The sequence below is a fragment of the Anabrus simplex genome, chromosome 4 (genome assembly GCF_040414725.1).
Source record: "Anabrus simplex isolate iqAnaSimp1 chromosome 4, ASM4041472v1, whole genome shotgun sequence".
NCBI classification, from domain to species: Eukaryota; Metazoa; Arthropoda; class Insecta; order Orthoptera; family Tettigoniidae; genus Anabrus; species Anabrus simplex.
In genome coordinates, this window is record NC_090268.1 from 215093303 (window position 1) to 215113097 (window position 19795).

Below are 19795 nucleotides of genomic sequence, written 5' to 3' on the forward strand. Positions count from 1 at the left end.
AAAGCTCCAAATATTTGGGAAGTATACTTACAGAAGATGGGAAAATAAATTAAGAAATGGAAAAGAGAATCCAAGAAACCAATGTGTGAGAGGTATAGTGTGGAACCGGGACATCCGAAAGATATGCAAGAAAATTCTGCACTCAATGCATTACACACCAATTTTGACATATGCAGCAGGCACATAGGCAACAACAAAACATGATGAAAGCAGAATCCAGGCAGCCGAGATGAAATTCCTTAGAGGGATATTTGGGAAGACACGAAGGGATAAAATCACAAACATAGAAATCAGAGAGAGAATTGGATTTCCTAAACTGCAAGACAAGATAAAGACCACAAGCTGAAATCGTATGGACACATGGAGGATAGAGTTCCAAAGTGAGTATTTGTGGAGAAAATAATAGGAGAGAGACAACAGGGAAGGCACAAAGAGAGGTGGATGGGTACGGTGAAGGAGAGTATAGAGAAGAGAGGAGTAAAAGTAGAAGAAATATTGGAGGAAGGAAGTGGTGGAGAGACAGAAAACTGTGGAGGTCCTTGATTCACAACCCAACCCAGAAGACTGGAAATGGGAAATGAAGAAGAAAAAAAAATATTATTATTTAATTGATTACAAATTGCTTCATCAGTCAGTTTTCACCACAAACACTGTCATAGATCTCTCTCTCTCTCTCTCTCTCTCTCTCTACAGTATCTCCTCTTGTACACTTCCACAGAATATTGCAATGGTGGGGGACAGTCGCAGTACTGGCTAGATATGGTCATGTTCCTGGAGGCGCACTAGTGTACGAGGAGCGCAAGTCATGGCTATCACTACTTTAGAGAAAAAAGAATGGCGGAGTATGGTCTAGCAGCTTAATTATGAAAACCACACCGCCTCACTGTGAGGCAAAAATGAATAAGGATAAAACTTACAGTGCAGTTATATTTGATACAATCTGACCAAAAGGAGGAGGCGGAAAACTTGGATCGTAGCACACAAGTGATGCCCACAGCCAGAGATGGTCCGGTTCCCACAACTCCCCCAGCCATGTGATACAGGGGAAGAGGATTGTACATGACGTCGTCCCTCCTCAGAGCCAACGCGTGGACAGCTGCCATTGTTGCAAGCAAATACCTGCCAACACACACAATACTCGTTTTGGAAAACACACAATGACAGGTGCGCTTTCTCCATTGCATAATACACATGGTGGAAACATTCAGTCTCTCCTGAATGAGTAAAAAGATTAATACCTTCATGAAGGAAGCGCACCATTTTGATTCATAATGGGTGAAAGGGATATTGTCACAAAGGCTGTGAAACCTTAAGAGGAAGGAATAAGCCCCCCATGTTGTGCCGTGCTGGAGCCTTAGGTCTGCAACTGGGCGTGGTTCCATTCATAGATATGACGCAGGAGGTGCAGCTGAATGGTATGGTCACGATGTCCAAAGTGCCATGGATTTGATCGCTTCGACACTGGATCCTGTCTGAAATTGCCCATGTGGAAGACCTAGGAAGTGCTCGACAGATAGAGTTACAGAGACAAGAGAAAAGCCAATACTACATCTGAAGATGCATCTGACTACAACAAATGGCAGAGACATTATAAATGTGTGAACCCTGAGACTGTATGGAATAATGCAAGGAAAGAAACTACCATCTGGAAAAGTTGTATTGAAGCAACTGTTCTGCAGCAGTTGTTAGTGGCATTTGGTCCAAGGAATTAACATTTGTTGTGTATACTGCATCACATTAACCTTTTCATTCCTGTCGACTGCTGCAGAAGTTCGACCTCCATATCTAGCGGTTGTCTTGTCAGTCTGTAGTTATTAGCAGAGACCCCAGATGTCGAGGGCAATCAGTTAGAAGGTAAGGGTTCGAGTGACCTTCATGTTCATTATTTTATTTGCTGCAAAACTGCTGTTCGCTGCCAAAGTATTAGTGCTTCTATAGATAGCTTTAACACATTGTGGTATCATATTTCATAGTACATGAGAAACTGTACACTACAGCTGAAGCTCTTATTCTCATATCGGGTAATGACTTTGAAGAAAATGAAATAAGGGAAGATCTAACTCTGCCAATGCTGTGTCCAAAGCCACGGATCTAAAAGAAAGGAAACTATGCATGAATGAAAATTACTAAAATATATGCAAAGATATTAGACTGGACAATATGTATTCAACAGAAAACCTGTCTTAACAATGTGAACAAATGCGAACGAGAAACCAAAGAGCAGAAAGTGTCTTGTACAAAGCACAGCCAGCCACCATAGGCACCCGTTTCCCGCCCAGTCTCGCTACAACACTAGGGAGCAGAGGTCTGTAGATAATGGTGGCATTACAAATCAAACCAAATTTCAGTATACGGCGTGCATAGCTTACCCCTTTCGCACTCAGCGTGCCGATCCATTGGTGCGAGAGGTTATGTCGAGAAAGCTCACGGCGCCGATACATTGGCTCTGTCCTATTTAGGGATTTTGGTCATTTGCGTGGCTGTTAAATCGTAACAATTGATCGTGATGGTACAGCGTTGAATTTGTGTTTTACTCTACAGATATATCCACCAGCCCTACAAAATATTTTTATTTTCGAAAAATGAAATCTGTTGACTGTGAATGTTATTGGAAGATGTTATTGCGTGGATCTGTTTTGGTTGGTTTATGAATACAACAATTTGATCTTGCTATGAGTTTAGTTTAGAGTTTATTTCCTTTCTTTGGTATATCGTGTGTTCACTATACTCCGCATACTATAATTTTACTCCTTTTCATAACTCCGTTGTTGCACATGCTTGTGTCATCTTTTTATCGTAATGGCAGGCCATATTCAAGGCCGAATGAGGCCGATATCCTAGAATTTTCAGATGATTTAGACAGTAATAATGACCTTCTTTTGCCGAAAGTGATTCCCATTATGTGGGAAATGACACAGTCACAGCTGCTCACCGTGCTTCGGACCGCGAGGACCTGACATCGATGATCATTACATGTACAGTGAATAACTTTGTGCCATGCTTCATGAGTGAATTGCAGCACACACATCATATTGATATCAAATTATTCAAAATGAAATGTTCTTTCCTTCATGTCTAAGAGTAAGGAAGGAAGATGCAATAATGTCTGATTTTTCTGTCATTGAAAACCATAATTTATTTTTTAAATTTATTTTCAAAATGTAATTTTTTGGTTTTTTTTACCAATAACAATATGTACTAGGTATATTCATTTCTGAAATGCTCATAGTTTCCTGTATTAGTGTGATTTTATTTTAATGTGTGTTAAACTGTTTACATGTTGATTTTTTTGTAATTTGATTTGGAAAGTCACAGAAATTAGTTCGAGTGTCTTCGAGCAAACCCCTGCATATAGGCTGAGTGCCAAAGGGTTAAGTTATCTGTTGTGGGACATATATGGAAGAGTCTTTCAGCTTTCAGTTGGTGTATGAGGGCTGTTTTCTTTTTTCAACCTCTGATGAGCTATAAAAAAAAGAGACATTGACATAACAAAATGATTTCATACGTATTTTTCTACATAATAGCCAAAACGATTTAGGCATTTGTCGTATCATGACGCCAGCTTTCCTATGCCCTCTGCAAAGAAGTCTGCTGCCATTGAGGTAAGGTGCGTCCGGACAGCCTCCTGCAGTTCTTCGTTGGTGGCAAAGTGTTGTCTGCTCAACCATGCCTTCAATTCTCGAAAGAGGTGAAAGTAACCAGGTGCGAGATCTGGACTATACGGTGGATGGTCGAAAACTTCCCACTTGAATTGTTTGAGAAAGTCTTTCTTCATTTTAGCACAGTGCGGTTGGGCATTGTCATGGATCAAAACTATGCTAGTCAAGATCATGCCTCTTTGTTTTTTTTGAATCGCTCTGCATAGACAATGTCAAGTTTCACAATAAACTTCCTTTTGTTATTGTTGTCTCCAGTTCCCGTAAATCTCTGTTTGTTGCGGACAAATTCATCAACATGCTCAACCATCGGTACGGTAGCGACAGACTTGCGTCCTTGTCCACCTTCGTCATGGATGTCTGTTCACCCTTCTTGAAATTTCCTAAACCATTTCCGTACACTACCATCACTCATACAGTTTTCACCATACACTACACTCATTCTGAAATGGATTTCAGCAGCACTACATCCTTCTGCTTGCATAAAACGTATCACACTTCGCAACTCACACTTGGTGGGAGTATTGATCTTAGCAGCCATATTCAATTGCCAGTAGCTTGGCTACGACTGGCTCATTGGAGCCGACATTGGAAGAGGTTGTGGAGGGAATGTTGCACAACCGCATGACGCACAGACCTGGCTTCCAACTAGCTCCTGTTTACTTACATGCATGATCAGAGGTTGAAAAAATGATGTTGTGTCCCAATAAGATAGATTTACGACTAGAAAACACGTATGGATTTATTACAAAAATGACAAGTCTATCTGCTTGATGCAAATACAGTCTCTGATGGCTTTCAGAAAATAACTATATATACATCTGAGTCGAAAGGAAATAGACTCAATAACTATCTTGATACTTACAATATGTAGAAACTGTGAAAATTGTGTTGAGAAATTATAAGTTTGTCTTGACACTGCCGTGTAATAAGTATATAAGTTCATTCCTACTATCTTCACATGAAACAGATGAAGTCTTCAGAGGCATTAAAAAGTCTCTGATAATGTCCTTGGAAGGTCCCTACATCCTACGGTGCTCGTATTGGCTGTTGCGTACTCAGACCTCAGGGTTCGCCATCTGGTGCCGGAATGGTTTCTCTCAGCTGCAACGATGACATAGTCGGTGACTCACGAGCTGAGCTGTCAGCACCTGGATCAAGCTGGTGTATTCTGGAAGAAATCTGCACAGCATATGGCATTCAAACAGGCACCACAACAGATTAATACATGCTACACTGCCATTAATGACCGGACGCCCGTACATAGCTACCGACTTAACTGGTGCTGCTATGGTATCGGCTATCACAGCTTCTACTCTTCTAGAAAGACTTTCCACCAAGTTTCTGTAGATGCCTGCAAGTCTGGCTCTCAACCAGTACTGTAACTCATCTCAGGAGATGCTCAATTAAACGATCTAAACGATCAAGGTTATGGCTGGCCATTCAATTTCATCCACGTCCATTTCGACAAACAACTCGGTTATGGCCTTATGCACTGTCATGTTGAAAATGAAAACATTCAGTTCCAAAAAATATTGCCACAAGGTGGGTAGCATAGAATTATCCAACAATGCTCAATAGGCTTCAGCTTTCATGGTCGTCATGTTTTGAGCATAGAGACATTAAGTGCCTACCATTACTAAACAAACTTTCAAAATGACTGCTCCCAAGCAAAGTTTGCATGTCACTTTCGAGTTTTCATTATTTTCAGGATATTCAAAATATTTATTGAAACAGGGGAATTAAAATTTCTTAATCCCTCACCCGTCACATGTTTATTCTGGTTCCATTTTCCACAACATAACCCCTGTGGGTGGGGTAGAACATCTACGGTACCGCCTGTCTGTCGTAAGAGGTGACTAAAAGGGAGACCAGGGCTCTCAACTTGGGGCATGGGTTGGTGACCATGGTTCCACCAGGTGAGTCTGGCACTGCTTCCAATTGCTGCCATCAGGTTCCTCGGTTTCACCTTTCCTACCAACTTCCCTTGGTCAACTCTTATTTTTTCTCAAGTAAAATAGTACTAGGGTTTTCAAGCCTATAGGAGTCTTATTCTCACGCCCTTCCCTTCAATTTTCTGATATCTTTTGAAATGTTGTTCCTATTCCATTTTCCTTCTGATTAGTATTAATATAGGATGGTTGACCAACTGTACTTCCTCTTAAAACAATAATCACCACCACACCACCATCTCGACTTATGTAGTACAGATTATCTAAATTTCAACCAGTATCCACAACAACCTGCAAGTAAATGAAGAAGAGCGTGTCATATCCTGGAATTATACCCTTGGTGTGACGCCTTCTGAGTGCTGGGGCTCCAAATTTGCCAAGCTCTAGATGTGATCTGTATCGATTCCTAGAATGCACGATTACTCTTTTTTAACTGTTGGGTTCTTCACTCTGCCGAAACTAATTTTGAGTAGTAAATTTATAAACTACCTGAAAAATAAATACATATGGTAACAGTATAATACTTGAAAACGAAACAATTAAATAATAAGAATTGTGTGGTTAAGTGGCCAGCTAGATCCCCTGATTTAAATTCTTGTGATTATTACCTGTGGGAGATGTTGAAAGTAAAAGTGTATGCTAACAAGTTACATCAAACATTTCTCAGTAAAACCTGTTCAGGAGCTGGAAAACTTGTTCGACAGCTGACAGACATCATTCTAAGCATCTCCTTTAATGCCAGGGTATTTGAAGGTGCTCAAATACGTCAGTCTCGTGTCAGTAGATTTAGTGACGTAAAAGAACTCCTGCAGGACTAAATTCTGGCACCTCGGCATCTCTGAAAACCGTAAACATAGTTAGCGGAACGTAAAACCAACGACATTATTACTGTTATTATTATTATTTAATACTACTCAAGTTTTTAGACTCCTACTTTCATCATAAATAGCTTTCTATGATTATTCTTTGATTCTGAGTAGCGCGCAGATATGACACGAATTTTACCAGCCAGTAGATGAGTCTCAGAGAGACAACTTGATGTGGCTGAGTGATCGTGCTACACAGTTACATGATAAAGATCCTGTAAAACATATCATAGTAACAACTGAAGGACAAGAATGTCGTAAGTACCGAGAGTGCAGAATGATGGCTGCTTTAGGCAAGCCTGTAGTTCCTGACGTGTAGATGTACAACAGCTTGTCTCTGTACTGTGGAGCGGGCACCTTGAGTGGCGACGCCGGCACAGACTCTAGCAACTTGTCGAGAAGTTTAACTCTGCCATTTCCGCGATAACCTTCCCCAAACTGATAGTGGTCCACATGTTCCAGGTTCAGCTCCACGACAGCTGCAAGACAAGAAAGTATCAACAGAAGGAGTTATTTTAATAGTGGTTACAAGTCCATTTTCATGATCATATAAAGTTTTTCTTAAGTGAGACATCTAGTTCCTTCTAGAACCACTAGAAAGCACAAAAATGCAGGCCTGTCGGTTGGACAAACCTACAAAGAGGTTAAGTAATGAAATGAAACAAGCAAGTGCACATCAAATCATATACAGAAAGACAGGAACATGAATAGGATGAATACAAGGAAAGGTCAGAATAGGAAGAGCAAACAAAAGAACAGAAGACTAGGGCAAACATAAAAACATAACAGGACATTCTTCACATCACCATGCACTGACCCTAAGGAAGTAACAACTCTACTGTGTTCCATTATAACACAAGTGATTTAAAAGATATTTTGAGTGACTTAGAAGATATGGATGGAAAAAGAGTATCAAATCATACAGACTTTTTCTGGAAATCTAGTTTATTTTTGAGTTTAGGTTATATTGATAAATCACTTAAGTTTAATAATGATATTGTTTATATATCCACTAACAACATTAAAGTTTTAGGATATATCACTCAAGTTCAGGATGATTTATATTTTTATATAATCATCATCATTATTATTATTCCGGTCTAGAAATCTAAGAATAACGGCCGAGAGGATCCGACATGCTGACCACACGACACCTCAAGCTGCAGACCTTCGGGCTGAGCAGCGGTCGCTTGGTAGGCCAAGGCCCTTCGGGGCTGCTGCGCCAAGTAGTAGTAGTAGTAGTAGTAGTAGTAGTAGTAGTAGTAGTAGTAGTAGTAGTAGTAGTAGTAGTAGTAGTAGTTTTGGAAGAATTAAAGAATATTTTATGCATGTTACCAGGAAAGTATATTTATAAAGCTTTTAACACATTTTTTATTAATGTAGTTGAAAACTTGGTTAAAGATCTTGGTCAATGTAACCCTTCTTTGCTATCTAATCATACGATCTGCAACTCTCTATACTTTAGGCCAACAGATGTTAAGGAACATACTCCTCAAGAGGTGTGTAAATCATCTGGCCCCCTTGCTCACTGAGATGATCAGTCACTGCAAACAGGCGTAATACGTGATAAATGTAAAATTGCAAGAGTGGTACCAGTTCTTAAGAAAGGTACACAGTCTGACCCCAGTAATTACAGGCCACTATGTATAGTATCTTCACTAGGAAAAGTACTTGAAGTACCGGTAGTGATAAAAAAATCAAGTCTTGAATTTCCCAACAAAAACACATTGCTTCTTCAAATTTCAATATGGCTTCCTACTCAAACATAGTACACTTTCAGTTGTTTTTGACATAGTGTTCCTTAGACAGAATGCATTAGATAATAATAAAATAGCAGCTGGACTTTTCATAGATCTTGCAAAGGCATTTGACTCAGTTAACCATATCCTACAACTTAACACTTTGAAGACGATGTCACCCCATGTGGGGTGACGGACCCTCATACAAAATATAGTATGTCACCCCTCATGGGGTGACACGGCAGTGTGTCCAGGCCTTTCAACTTTAGGCTGTCGCACGTACTAGCGCTACCATTCGCTGTTGTATTGCATTGCTTGTTCACATAAGGTGTTCATAGAGTGCAGCGCAGTGCCCATTCCTTTCTCAGCACGCTGGGCATTGCGCAAAAGACAGTGGAATTTCTCTGACACTTGTCACCCCATATGGGGTACATACGCAACCATCAGAATTCAATTATTAATGGCAAGGAAAATAATGTGGGTTGGAGTCTATTATTGCTTTATTCTTACATACTGGTTGAGATTTAGCACTCAGATGAAATTGTAAACCGGGGCTATGTGTGAATAAAAAAAATATTTCTGGAAACCTGGGAATGTTCCCCAGTAATTGTCACTGGCTGATGATTTGGTTGAATCATTGCCCGATGCAGCACCGGAATCTTTGCTAGTGTCTTCACTACACAAACTACTGTTGAATTCTGACTCGGAAAAGGTGGCATCACATTGCAAATCCTAAATGTCAACATCTCTTGATTCAACACTCGAATTCTTATCAGGTTGTTCTTCTATCTCCCTATCGGTAATCATGGCTTACTCAACACAGAAACACATAACATGAATTAATTTCTTGTCACAAAACTGTAAATTACAACGAACTCGTTGAAAGGCGCGTAAATCAACAGCTCACAGTACAGAGCACAGTGTTCCACAACAACAAAGGTAAAAAGGCCGTCACCCCTGTAGGGGTGACATGCGCTTTCTCTGTTGCATAGTCAACCGAATAACCATATGTCACCCCAATGGGGGGACACAAAAATAGTAACTTTGAACATAAAATATGTCTTTGATTATCATCTACGAATGAAATTACGAACATCTGTAGCCCACAACAACCTGAAAAATGTATACGGCATTTCAGCAGTTTACCGTGGGAAAAGCAAATGTACACGTCGACGCTAAAGTGTTAATAAACTAGCAAATGCAGGAATTAGAGGAATACCCTTTGAGTGGTTTAAAAATTACTTAACTGATAGAAAGCAATATGTTAATATCAATGAAACTAAAGGGCCCATCTACAATGTTAAACATGGTGTCCACAAGGGTCAGTGCTGGGACCATTACTGTTTCTAATATTTATTAATATTATAGGTTACCTCTTGAGTTTACTGGTAAGATATTCCTGTTTTCAGATAATATATTTTATGACAGCAGTTGCGAACAAAAGATTATGGATTGATTATATGCAAAAAGATCTGAACATACTAACATCATGGCTGAACAAAAATAATCTACTAATAAGCACCTAAAAAACAAAATACATGATATTCCATAAACCAACACAAATTACCTGTAATGTAGTAAAAATTGGCAATGAACCCATGGAAATAGTAAAGCAATTTTCATATTTAGGCCTTGCTTTAGACAATAACTTAAGTTGGAATGAGCATATCTCAAATGTAAAGAAAAAAAAATATTAGTGTAATTGGAGGACTATGAAATAAACAACCAACACTTAAGAAACATATATACCTCCCTCATACTTTTACACCTTATGTACATGAATATAACATGGGGCAATTGTACAAAGGAAGCTGTAAAGGAACTAGAAATACTCCAAAAGAGAGCTTTAAAAATGATGTATGGATATGATTTTCTACAACCATCTGTGGAAGTTTTTCAGGAAACAAACATATTACCAGTACAATGTCAGATTACATACTCTCAAGCTTTATTTATGTTCAGGTATAAAAATAATATGATTTCTGTTAATACAGAACTACGATACAGCAAAGATATTCACACCCATAACACAAGATCAGCAAACCAGTTTTACAAAGATTCCACTAACACTACCAAATATGGTATTAAAAGCATTTCTTATTCAGCAAGCAAAGTCTTCAACAATCTACCTCCAAAATTGAAACAAATCAATAAGTTGTACAGATTTAAAAAAAAGAAGTACGCAGGTACTTCCATGAGCATAATAAATAATGAGAATAAATCGATAACCACTCTGTACCTATTTTTCCACCTAAGTTTAGTTCATTTTGAATATCTTCTTTTTTTCCATGTAAAATAATGATATGATGCAAATCAATACAAACAAACAAACAAACAAAGAAGGAAAGTATTTGTGTATAAATGCTCCGAATTACACAAAAATTGGTAAGAAAACTCAAATATGGTCGCTGAAAATGGCTGTAGGATTCTTTTCCATGTAAAATTATGCATGGTAATTCTAAAGTCCCATGGAGGGAATTAGATATTTTTCCACCAATAGAGCATATCAAAAATCAGATCAAAAATTAGATGTATGGCTTTTCAGGCGTTTGCTCTATTAACCAGCATTTCGTCTTAGGCCTGACACTAGACTCGTCAGAGTGGGATGTGTCAGACCCTACCCACTTATGCTGGGGTGTATGCAGGTGAACATCATCATCATCCATGACGTCATTTCATTCCTCCCAAAGGGGAGGCGGGCCATCAGCTGAACAAAGCAGCTCTTCGGCCATGAGAATGAAGGAAATGTAACAGAAAGACATAATGAAGAGAGTATGTATCGTACATACAGGAAGGAGCGGGTTATAGCTGTGGTGCAGGGGGCCGTGAACCGCAAAGGGGGCCCACAGGGCGGACCCACACCACACACACCGGGGCGGACCCCAACGGGATGCACGTTTATTGAGGGAGGAGGTGGTATATCTCGGGCACGCAATATCAGAAAAGAACAAAATACATGAGAAATCAGAGTACATTAGACGAGAAAATTGTTACATATAGGGAGCAGTACAGGGTACAGGTTCGGAGGAAAGGTAGGGAAAGGAGTATAGTGGTGGGACAACAAGCAATAAAGGGTGGTAGAAACATTAATGATAGAGGTGGAGAGAAGACGTAAAAGATCCAAAATCGGGAGCGGCGAAAGAGGAAACGAGTGTGTAGGAACGGATGGATAGGCAGCCTGCGGAAGGGGGGTGGGTGGCGGAGCAAGTGGTGGACGAGGCGGAGCCTCGGTAAAAGTGGGGTGGGCCAAGCGGGGCGGGGAGTGAGAGTGTTCAACACGATGGTGGCGACGACGAAGCCGAACACCGGAGGAAACCAGGTGATGGACATCCGCATCACAGGGAAGGTGGAGACGCACCATAAACGTTGGACCACGATCATTGTAGATACGATAGACTCGGCGAGCAGGAATGCCCGCCATGTGAAGATCTTGCAGTATGTCGTCTTCAGGAATGGCAGGATCAACACCTCTGACGACACAACTCGGCGAGAGAAGAAGACGTTGGGCCAGGGAAGCGGCGGCAGTCTGGTCGTCACGAGGCGTGTCAGTGGCAGCCGTGAGGGTAGAAGAAGATGTCTGGGGACAGGGAGCGGTGGTGATGAAGGTGGAGGAGGTCGTTGACATGAGAGGGGAGGAGTGACTAGCTGTGGAAGTGAGTGTGAGGGAGGTCAAGGAGGCATTGACCGTAGTGGTAGGAGTAGTAACTGTAGAAGTGGTCGTACAGGAGGTAGGAAGGTGTGTGCGGGGCGGATTAAAATGAGAGCCAAGAGGAAAATCAGGGAGGGAGGCCATTTGTTGCAAAAGATGATCCGGGGTAGGAACACCGCCGAGAGAGACACCGTTGGCAATAAGGCCAGCCAGTGGGCCGGGACATCGGAAGAAGGCCACCACATCCGGAGAAGGTTGACCGGAGAAGCCATCTTGAAGATGGAGAATCGCATCGACGAAGGATCCTTGACTGCGGATTTCGTCGCGAATGGCAGTTGGAGAGTAGGAAGTATCCACGCTAGAGGTGTGTCGGTACGGGCGTACCGGTACGCGTCACCTATTCTCCGAATGGAGCAGTGACAACCTGCTCCAGGATCCTCTTCTCTACCGGTCCACTGCTACTGCGACAGTCTTGCGCTGCGACTTGCAGTTTGCTGCTACCGGTCCACTGCTGTCTGCTACTGTGACCAGACTGTGACGGTCTTGCGCTGCGACTCGCAGTTTGCTGTACCGGGAAGTGTTGTTACTGCTATTCGCAAACGGTCCAGTGACACAGCCGTCGTCGTCCCGTACCGTTAGGGAGGTTGTGACAAGAACAGGACGGAGACATACCGGTATGGTGTTCAATATTTCATGTGAACGAAAGAAATCCACAGTAATATACTTCAGCATTAAAACGTTTCTAATAATAATAATAATAATAATATATTATTGTGATTATTATTAATGACTGTTTTTCTTAGCATAGTTAAAATATAGTTAAACGGCACTTTAAATACTATAACTAATCATTTAATTTGGCGAATATGATCAATGAACATTTTAAATTCACAACACTGAATACTTTTTAAAACGTCAGATACTTCAAAATGATCATCGGCAATTTCTAAACAACATTATAGATCATTCACATGCCAGAACCTTAAGGAAGAATTGCACGCAAAATGTTATCATTTTCCTAGTTGGGAAGTAACTGGGTAAAAGTAATCGGATTACTTGTAACGATTACATTTAAAAAATACCGGCATCGTTACTTTTTCCACAAAGTCTACTTGTAATTTACTTCTTGAAATAAAATTGTGCCGGGCGAAGTAGCTTGGTCGGTACAGCACTGGCTTTCTGACCCCAACTTGGCAGGTTCGATCCTGGCTCAGTCGGGTGGTACCGTATTTGAAGGTGCTCAAATACGTCAGCCTCGTAACGGTAGATTTAGAGGCACGTAAAGGAACTCATGCGGGACTAAATTTCGGCATACCGAGCTCGATAGCTGCAGTCGCTTAAGTGCGGCCAGTATCCAGTATTCGGGAGATAGTAGGTTCGAATCCCACTGTCGGCAGCCCTGAAAATGGTTTTCCGTGGTTTCCCATTTACACACCAGGCAAATGCTGGGGCTGTACCTTAATTAAGGCTACGGCCGCTTCCTTCCCACTCCTAGCCCTTTCCTGTCCCATCGTCGCCATAAGACCTATCTGAGTCGGTGCGACGTAAAGCCACTAGCAAAAAAAAAAATTCGCATCTCTGTGTCTCCGAAAATCGTAATAGTAGTTAGTGGGACGTAAAGCAAATAACATTATTATTAGTAGATTTACTGGCAAGTTAAAGAATTCCTGTAGAACAAAATTCCGGCACCTCGGCGTCTTCGAAAACCGTAAATGTATTTATTGGGACGTAAAAGAAATAACATTATTATGTATGAATTTATTAACTGAAGATAAAAAATATTTTCTATACTTTCAACCTACCACCAGTGTGCCATTATCGAATCAGATAAGACAGGCGTGATCGTGACATAATCGAAGAACAGAGCAAATCGTGCGTCCGCTGACTACGTAAGCCTACAATGCTATATTCCTCAGCTCCATTTGTGCTTGTACCGGTTGTCACTGGACCGGTAGCGTGTCACCGCGCTCTGCTTACTATGCCATGCTCCTCAGCTCCATCTGTGGCTGGACCGGTCTGTCACTGAACCGGTAGCGTGTCACCGCGCTCTGCATACTATGCCATGCTCCTCAGCTCCATCTGTGGCTGGACCGGTCTGTCACTGGACCGGCAGCGTGTCACCGCGCTCTGCCTACCATGCCATGCTCCTCAGCTCCATCTGTGGCTGGACCGGTCTGTCACTGGACCGGTAGCGTGTCACCGCGCTCTGCATACTATGCCATGCTCCTCAGCTCCATCTGTGGCTGGACCGGTCTGTCACTGGACCGGCAGCGTGTCACCGCGCTCTGCCTACCATGCCATGCTCCTCAGCTCCATCTGTGGCTGGACCGGTCTGTCACTGGACCGGCAGCGTGTCACCGCGCTCTGCCTACCATGCCATGCTCCTCAGCTCCATCTGTGGCTGGACCGGTCTGTCACTGGACCGGCAGCGTGTCACCGCGCTCTGCCTACCATGCCATGCTCCTCAGCTCCATCTGTGGCTGGACCGGTCTGTCACTGGACCGGTAGCGTGTCACCGCGCTCTGCATACTATGCCATGCTCCTCAGCTCCATCTGTGGCTGGACCGGTCTGTCACTGGACCGGCAGCGTGTCACCGCGCTCTGCCTACCATGCCATGCTCCTCAGCTCCATCTGTGGCTGGACCGGTCTGTCACTGGACCGGTAGCGTGTCACCGCGCTCTGCATACTATGCCATGCTCCTCAGCTCCATCTGTGGCTGGACCGGTCTGTCACTGGACCGGTAGCGTGTCACCGCGCTCTGCATACTATGCCATGCTCCTCAGCTCCATCTGTGGCTGGACCGGTCTGTCACTGGACCGGCAGCGTGTCACCGCGCTCTGCCTACTATGCCATGCTCCTCAGCTCCATCTGTGGCTGGACCGGTCTGTCACTGGACCAGTAGCGTGTCACCGCGCTCTGCATACTATGCCATGCTCCTCAGCTCCATCTGTGGCTGGACCGGCAGCGTGTCACCGCGCTCTGCCTACTATGCCATGCTCCTCAGCTCCATCTGTGGCTGGACCGGTCTGTCACTGGACCGGCAGCGTGTCACCGCGCTCTGCCTACTATGCCATGCTCCTCAGCTCCATCTGTGGCTGGACCGGTCTGTCACTGGACCGGCAGCGTGTCACCGCGCTCTGCATACTATGCCATGCTCCTCAGCTCCATCTGTGGCTGGACCGGTCTGTCACTGGACCGGTAGCGTGTCACCGCGCTCTGCATACTATGCCATGCTCCTCAGCTCCATCTGTGGCTGGACCGGTCTGTCACTGGACCGGCAGCGTGTCACCGCGCTCTGCCTACCATGCGCTGCTCCTCAGCTCCATGTGTGGCTGGACCGGTTTGTCACTGGACCGGCAGCGTGTCACCGCGGAGCCATGCTCCTCAGCTCCATCTGTGGTTGGACCGGTTTGTCACTGGACCGGCAACGTGTCACTGCTCCAGTCGTGTCACTGGAGCAGTTGGAGCAATGACACATTATTTCTGGACCGTCACACCTCTAATCCACGCCCTTGATGAGACAGGTATGCATTGTGGGGAAGGCGACAGCCAACGAGGCGTCTGCCAATTTGATTGTTCTTGGGCCGGCTGAGACAGCGTTGAGAAGAGGGCCACCCAGCCGCAAAAATAGTGGGGCGTGACGTAGTGCTGGTGTATGCAGGTGAACTTATCAGAAGCCTCTTATGTGGCACAGTCTGATAACTGCATACGGGAGATAAAACTCCACAATGGAATTAATGCCCGCCTAGCAATTCCAAATGGTAATTCTAAAGTCCCATGGAGGGAATTAGATATTTTTCCACCAATAGAGCATATCAAAAATCAGATCAAAAATTAGATGTATGGCTTTTCAGGCGTTTGCTCTATTAACCAGCATTTCGTCTTAGGCCTGACACTAGACTCGTCAGAGTGGGATGTGTCAGACCCTACCCACTTATGCTGGTGTGTATGCAGGTGATTTTTTTTTTTTTTTTTTCACAAGGTTATTTCATTCCTACCCGATGGGTCAGCTATACAAAGTAGCTCTTAGGCCGTGTACAATATACATATATGAAAGAAAAAACAATATATTTAGTGGTATGTATATACATACTTAAGGGAAAAGTAGGAGAAGAACGAATGAGGATACACTGTTATACAGATAGGTACAGAAGAGGATAACAAATGGATGAAGAGACAGGAATATAAATAACAGTACAGAGATTTACATTATATATATTGAGCGGGAGTAATGAGCGGGTGTGGTAGGAAGTGGGAGACAGGAGGAGGGTAATGTTGTGAGAGAAGGTAGGACAGGGTTGTGGTCATGTTGGTGACGGAAGTAGCGAGTAAGCGGAGAAGGTCCAATATCGGAAGGGGCGGGAGAAAATGAATGGGCGGCGGAGCGGGGACGTTAAGTGGTGGCGGCGGGACTGGTGTTGGGCGAGAAGAAGGGTTCGGAGAAGAAGAACGGACAGGGCGGGGTGGGGAGCGGGAAGGTTCTACTCGGTAAGTTCTTCCGCGAAGACGGACGCCAGTGGTGATCAGGTGGTCAACGGCGGCGGTAGACGAGAGCTGAAGACGGACCATGAACGTTGGGCCATGATCGTTGAAGATACGGAACGCATGACGGGCCTCCACACCAGCCAGTTGAAGTTCGGTCTGGATATCCTGTTCTGGGATGGCCGGGTCGATGCCACGGATGACGCAGCTCAGAGACGGTGGAAGAGGTAGCGTGGCTGCGTCGGGTGTGGATTCTTGGCGAGCAGGCGGAGCCGCAGAGGTGGCAGCCGAAACGGTAACAGGGGGTAGCACTGGACTCGGGAGAGAGACATAAGAGGCTTCTGATAAGTTCAACTGCATACACCCCAGCATAAGTGGGTAGGGTCTGACACATCCCACTCTGACGAGTCTAGTGTCAGGCCTAAGACGAAATGCTGGTTAATAGAGCAAACGCCTGAAAAGCCATACATCTAATTTTTGATCTGAAAATTATGCATCTCATTGTAGGAGTAACAACTTCTAGTAGTGGCAGTTAGTACCATTATGCCATGATGTTCGGTCGCACCCAGGCTTGTATTTACATACAGACCACATGGATCCAGGCCCTGGGTGGCAAATGTTTAAACAAATTTATGTCTATCTCAACAAAAATGAGTACCTGGTTAATTCCTGGGGGCAAAATTGGCCAGGTATAAAACTAACCACTCTACACCACCAAGTGCCGAGGTTATGGATAGTGGAAGCCTTTACCTTCCACCCTTCCAAGGGCCTTCACAGTCTGTATGGAGACGACTTTGCTTTTTGTGAACATCTCAAACTCAGGAGCTCTTGAATCATCCGACTACTTGATCAAGAGAATTTGTCGAATTTGAAAATGCATTAGGGTGTTTGCTTGTACAAAAGCAAGAAGAAAATCATTTGTCTAGTGAAATTAATTATTGTTGCAGTGATAAATTAGACTTGGAAGCTTGGTACCAATGTTGTGCTGTAGTTAGTAGTTCTGAAGATTTCTCAAGAACATTTCAATTTGTTTTTTATTTTAAGTATCATATTTTCATATTATCCTTACCGTATACCCATCTGAACAAACAAGTGGGGATGTAAAATATTCTCGGGCCCATGTGGTACAAGATACCTAAATATAGGCCTGGTCGCAACATTGTAATGATGTGGCTATCATCAAAGGTGCTCACTGTGCATCAAACACTTCATTTTGATAGCAACTGGAAAAAAATGAAATGGCATATGGCTTTTAGTGCCGGGAGTGTCCGAGGACATGTTCGGCTCGCCAGGTGCAACTCGTTTGATTTGATGCCCGTAGATGACCTACGCGTCATGATGAGGATGAAATAATGATGAAGATGATACATACACCCAGCCCCCGCGCCAGCGAAATTAACCAATGATGGTTAAAATTCCTGACCCTGTCGGGAATCAAACCCAGGACTCCTGTGACCAAAGGCCACTACGCTAACCATTTTGCCATGGAACTGGACTAGCAACTAAAGATGTACACTGACACATCTCATCCATATCAAGACACCAGTGTACACCAGGTGAGTATTTACACTTGTATACGATACTCTCCTGTTGTTTGAAACGTTGCGACAAAGCGTTCCTATATTCCTATGTAGATTCGTCACTTTTTTTTTTTTTTTCTGTGTATTACTTATACACTTATTTGACCTAAGCCCACTTACGGGCTTCAGCAACATCATGCCACCTGGCCTAAACAGGAAAGTTGCCCTGATCCGAGAATATAAGAAGATCCTGAGTAACCCGGCTAACTGTGACATCCCTGGTCTGAATAGAAACTGGCTGAAATATAGACATCTACCAATCAAATATGCTAGGACTCTCACAGAAAACTATTTTGAGCTGACTGTCCATTGGAGAACTGAATGGAGTACCAACATCAACCTTCAAGTTCAGAGTGAGTTAATTGGAAACAACCCTACACCCGGTTTTGACCTGCCAAGGAGAACATGGACTGCCCTCAATAGGATCTGGATTAACCATGGAATCTGTGCTAAATCACTTTTCAAATGGAGTAAAATTCCTTCTTCCCAATGTGACTGTGGTGCTCCCTCACAGTCTCTCATACCAATATACTCAGAAGGTATCCCGGAACAACCTCCGAAAGTTTCATGGTGGAGTTTGGCTTCACCCTGTATACTTACCTTGCATGCTTTTATGTTATACAATAAATAAAATAACTTGTAGATTTGAAGAAAAGTTTCTTCAAGCTCCCAACAAACACAAACCTTGACCTAGCTCCTGCGAGAAGATCACTCCCTTGACCTGTGCCACCATGAGGCTATGCAACAGAGGCTGACTCTGGAGATTGGTGTTAATGAGGGCTGTCACAACACCTATCTTGGCCAGACCCAGCCAGATGCACACATACTCCGGTCGGTTCCCCATGTAGAGAGCAACCACATCTCCCTTCTCGTAACCAGCAGCCAGGAACACGTGAGCCACTTGGTTGCTCAACTTTTCGACCTGAAAATAAATAGTAAACCATCTAGTTACAGGTGACAGTTACTTGCCGAGTCATGTAGAACATAAAAAGGAAGACATTGTAGGATGAACACAGAGGCAGGTCAGTGTGGAAAGAGGAAGAAATAAAATGAAAACAGTGAAAGACAAAGACTGCCATCTTCAAAGAGACTGGCTCTCTGCTCATCAATCCCAGTTCTAGCACATCCACTTCAGTTACAGGTCAATGCAGCACGAGATAGCAACAGAAAGAGGAGACAATGACAAATGCAAAAACACAAAAGTATCTTTATACACTTATCATCATCGGCAATCACTTGTAAGCGAGTATGATACCGTAGTCTTCCTAGTCTTCAGATGGTTGATCAGTCCAATCCATGAGTTACATAGCGTTAAAAAATTTTTTTTAAACGGCACAAAAGCCTTGAAGGGCCCAAGCAACCACTGCTCAGCCCAAAGGTCTGCAGATTACGAGATGTTGTGTGGTCAGCACGACAAATACTCTCAGCCATTATTGTTGCCTTTCTCACTGTCAGATAGCTCGTCAAGTGTAATCACAAAGGTTGAATGGACCTTGAACCAGACCTTACATACAGGTCAAAATCCCTGACCTGGCTGGTAATCAAACACAGGGCCTCCAGGTACAAAGCAGGCACGGCATCTACACCGCGAGCCTGGTTAGATATTCTACCACAATAGTGATTAATGTATGTTGAGGAGCCTGCTGAGAGTTGCAACATCCCTATGTTTTCTCCAAGTGTTATGCTCCGTTGCAATACAACGTCTCTGTTCTTAAAAAGTTGCTACTCCTTGACTGTGTCTCTCCAGACCGAACGTTCCAGAACATTTAAATCTAAGAATTTCATTTTTTGTCCGTATTGAACTGAGAACATAAGAGAGGTGACTTAAAGGGTCCACCTTTTCAATACAAATAAATGTTATAATGTTTAA

The 19795-nt window shown here is 43.3% G+C and overlaps 1 protein-coding gene across 2 annotated transcripts in view; it reads right to left on the bottom strand.

Moving 5' to 3' along the window:
* LOC136871776 (long-chain fatty acid transport protein 4) overlaps positions 1-19795 on the bottom strand; it is a 222234-nt gene that overhangs the window by 60135 nt on the left and 142304 nt on the right. For both annotated transcript variants that reach the window (XM_067145351.2, XM_067145350.2), the window contains exons 3-5: positions 18610-18847; positions 6740-6953; positions 918-1119 (exon numbers count right to left, since the gene is read on the bottom strand). In XM_067145351.2, coding sequence (XP_067001452.2) covers positions 918-1119; positions 6740-6953; positions 18610-18847 — 654 coding nt within the window. The remainder of the gene's footprint in view (positions 1-917; positions 1120-6739; positions 6954-18609; positions 18848-19795) is intronic.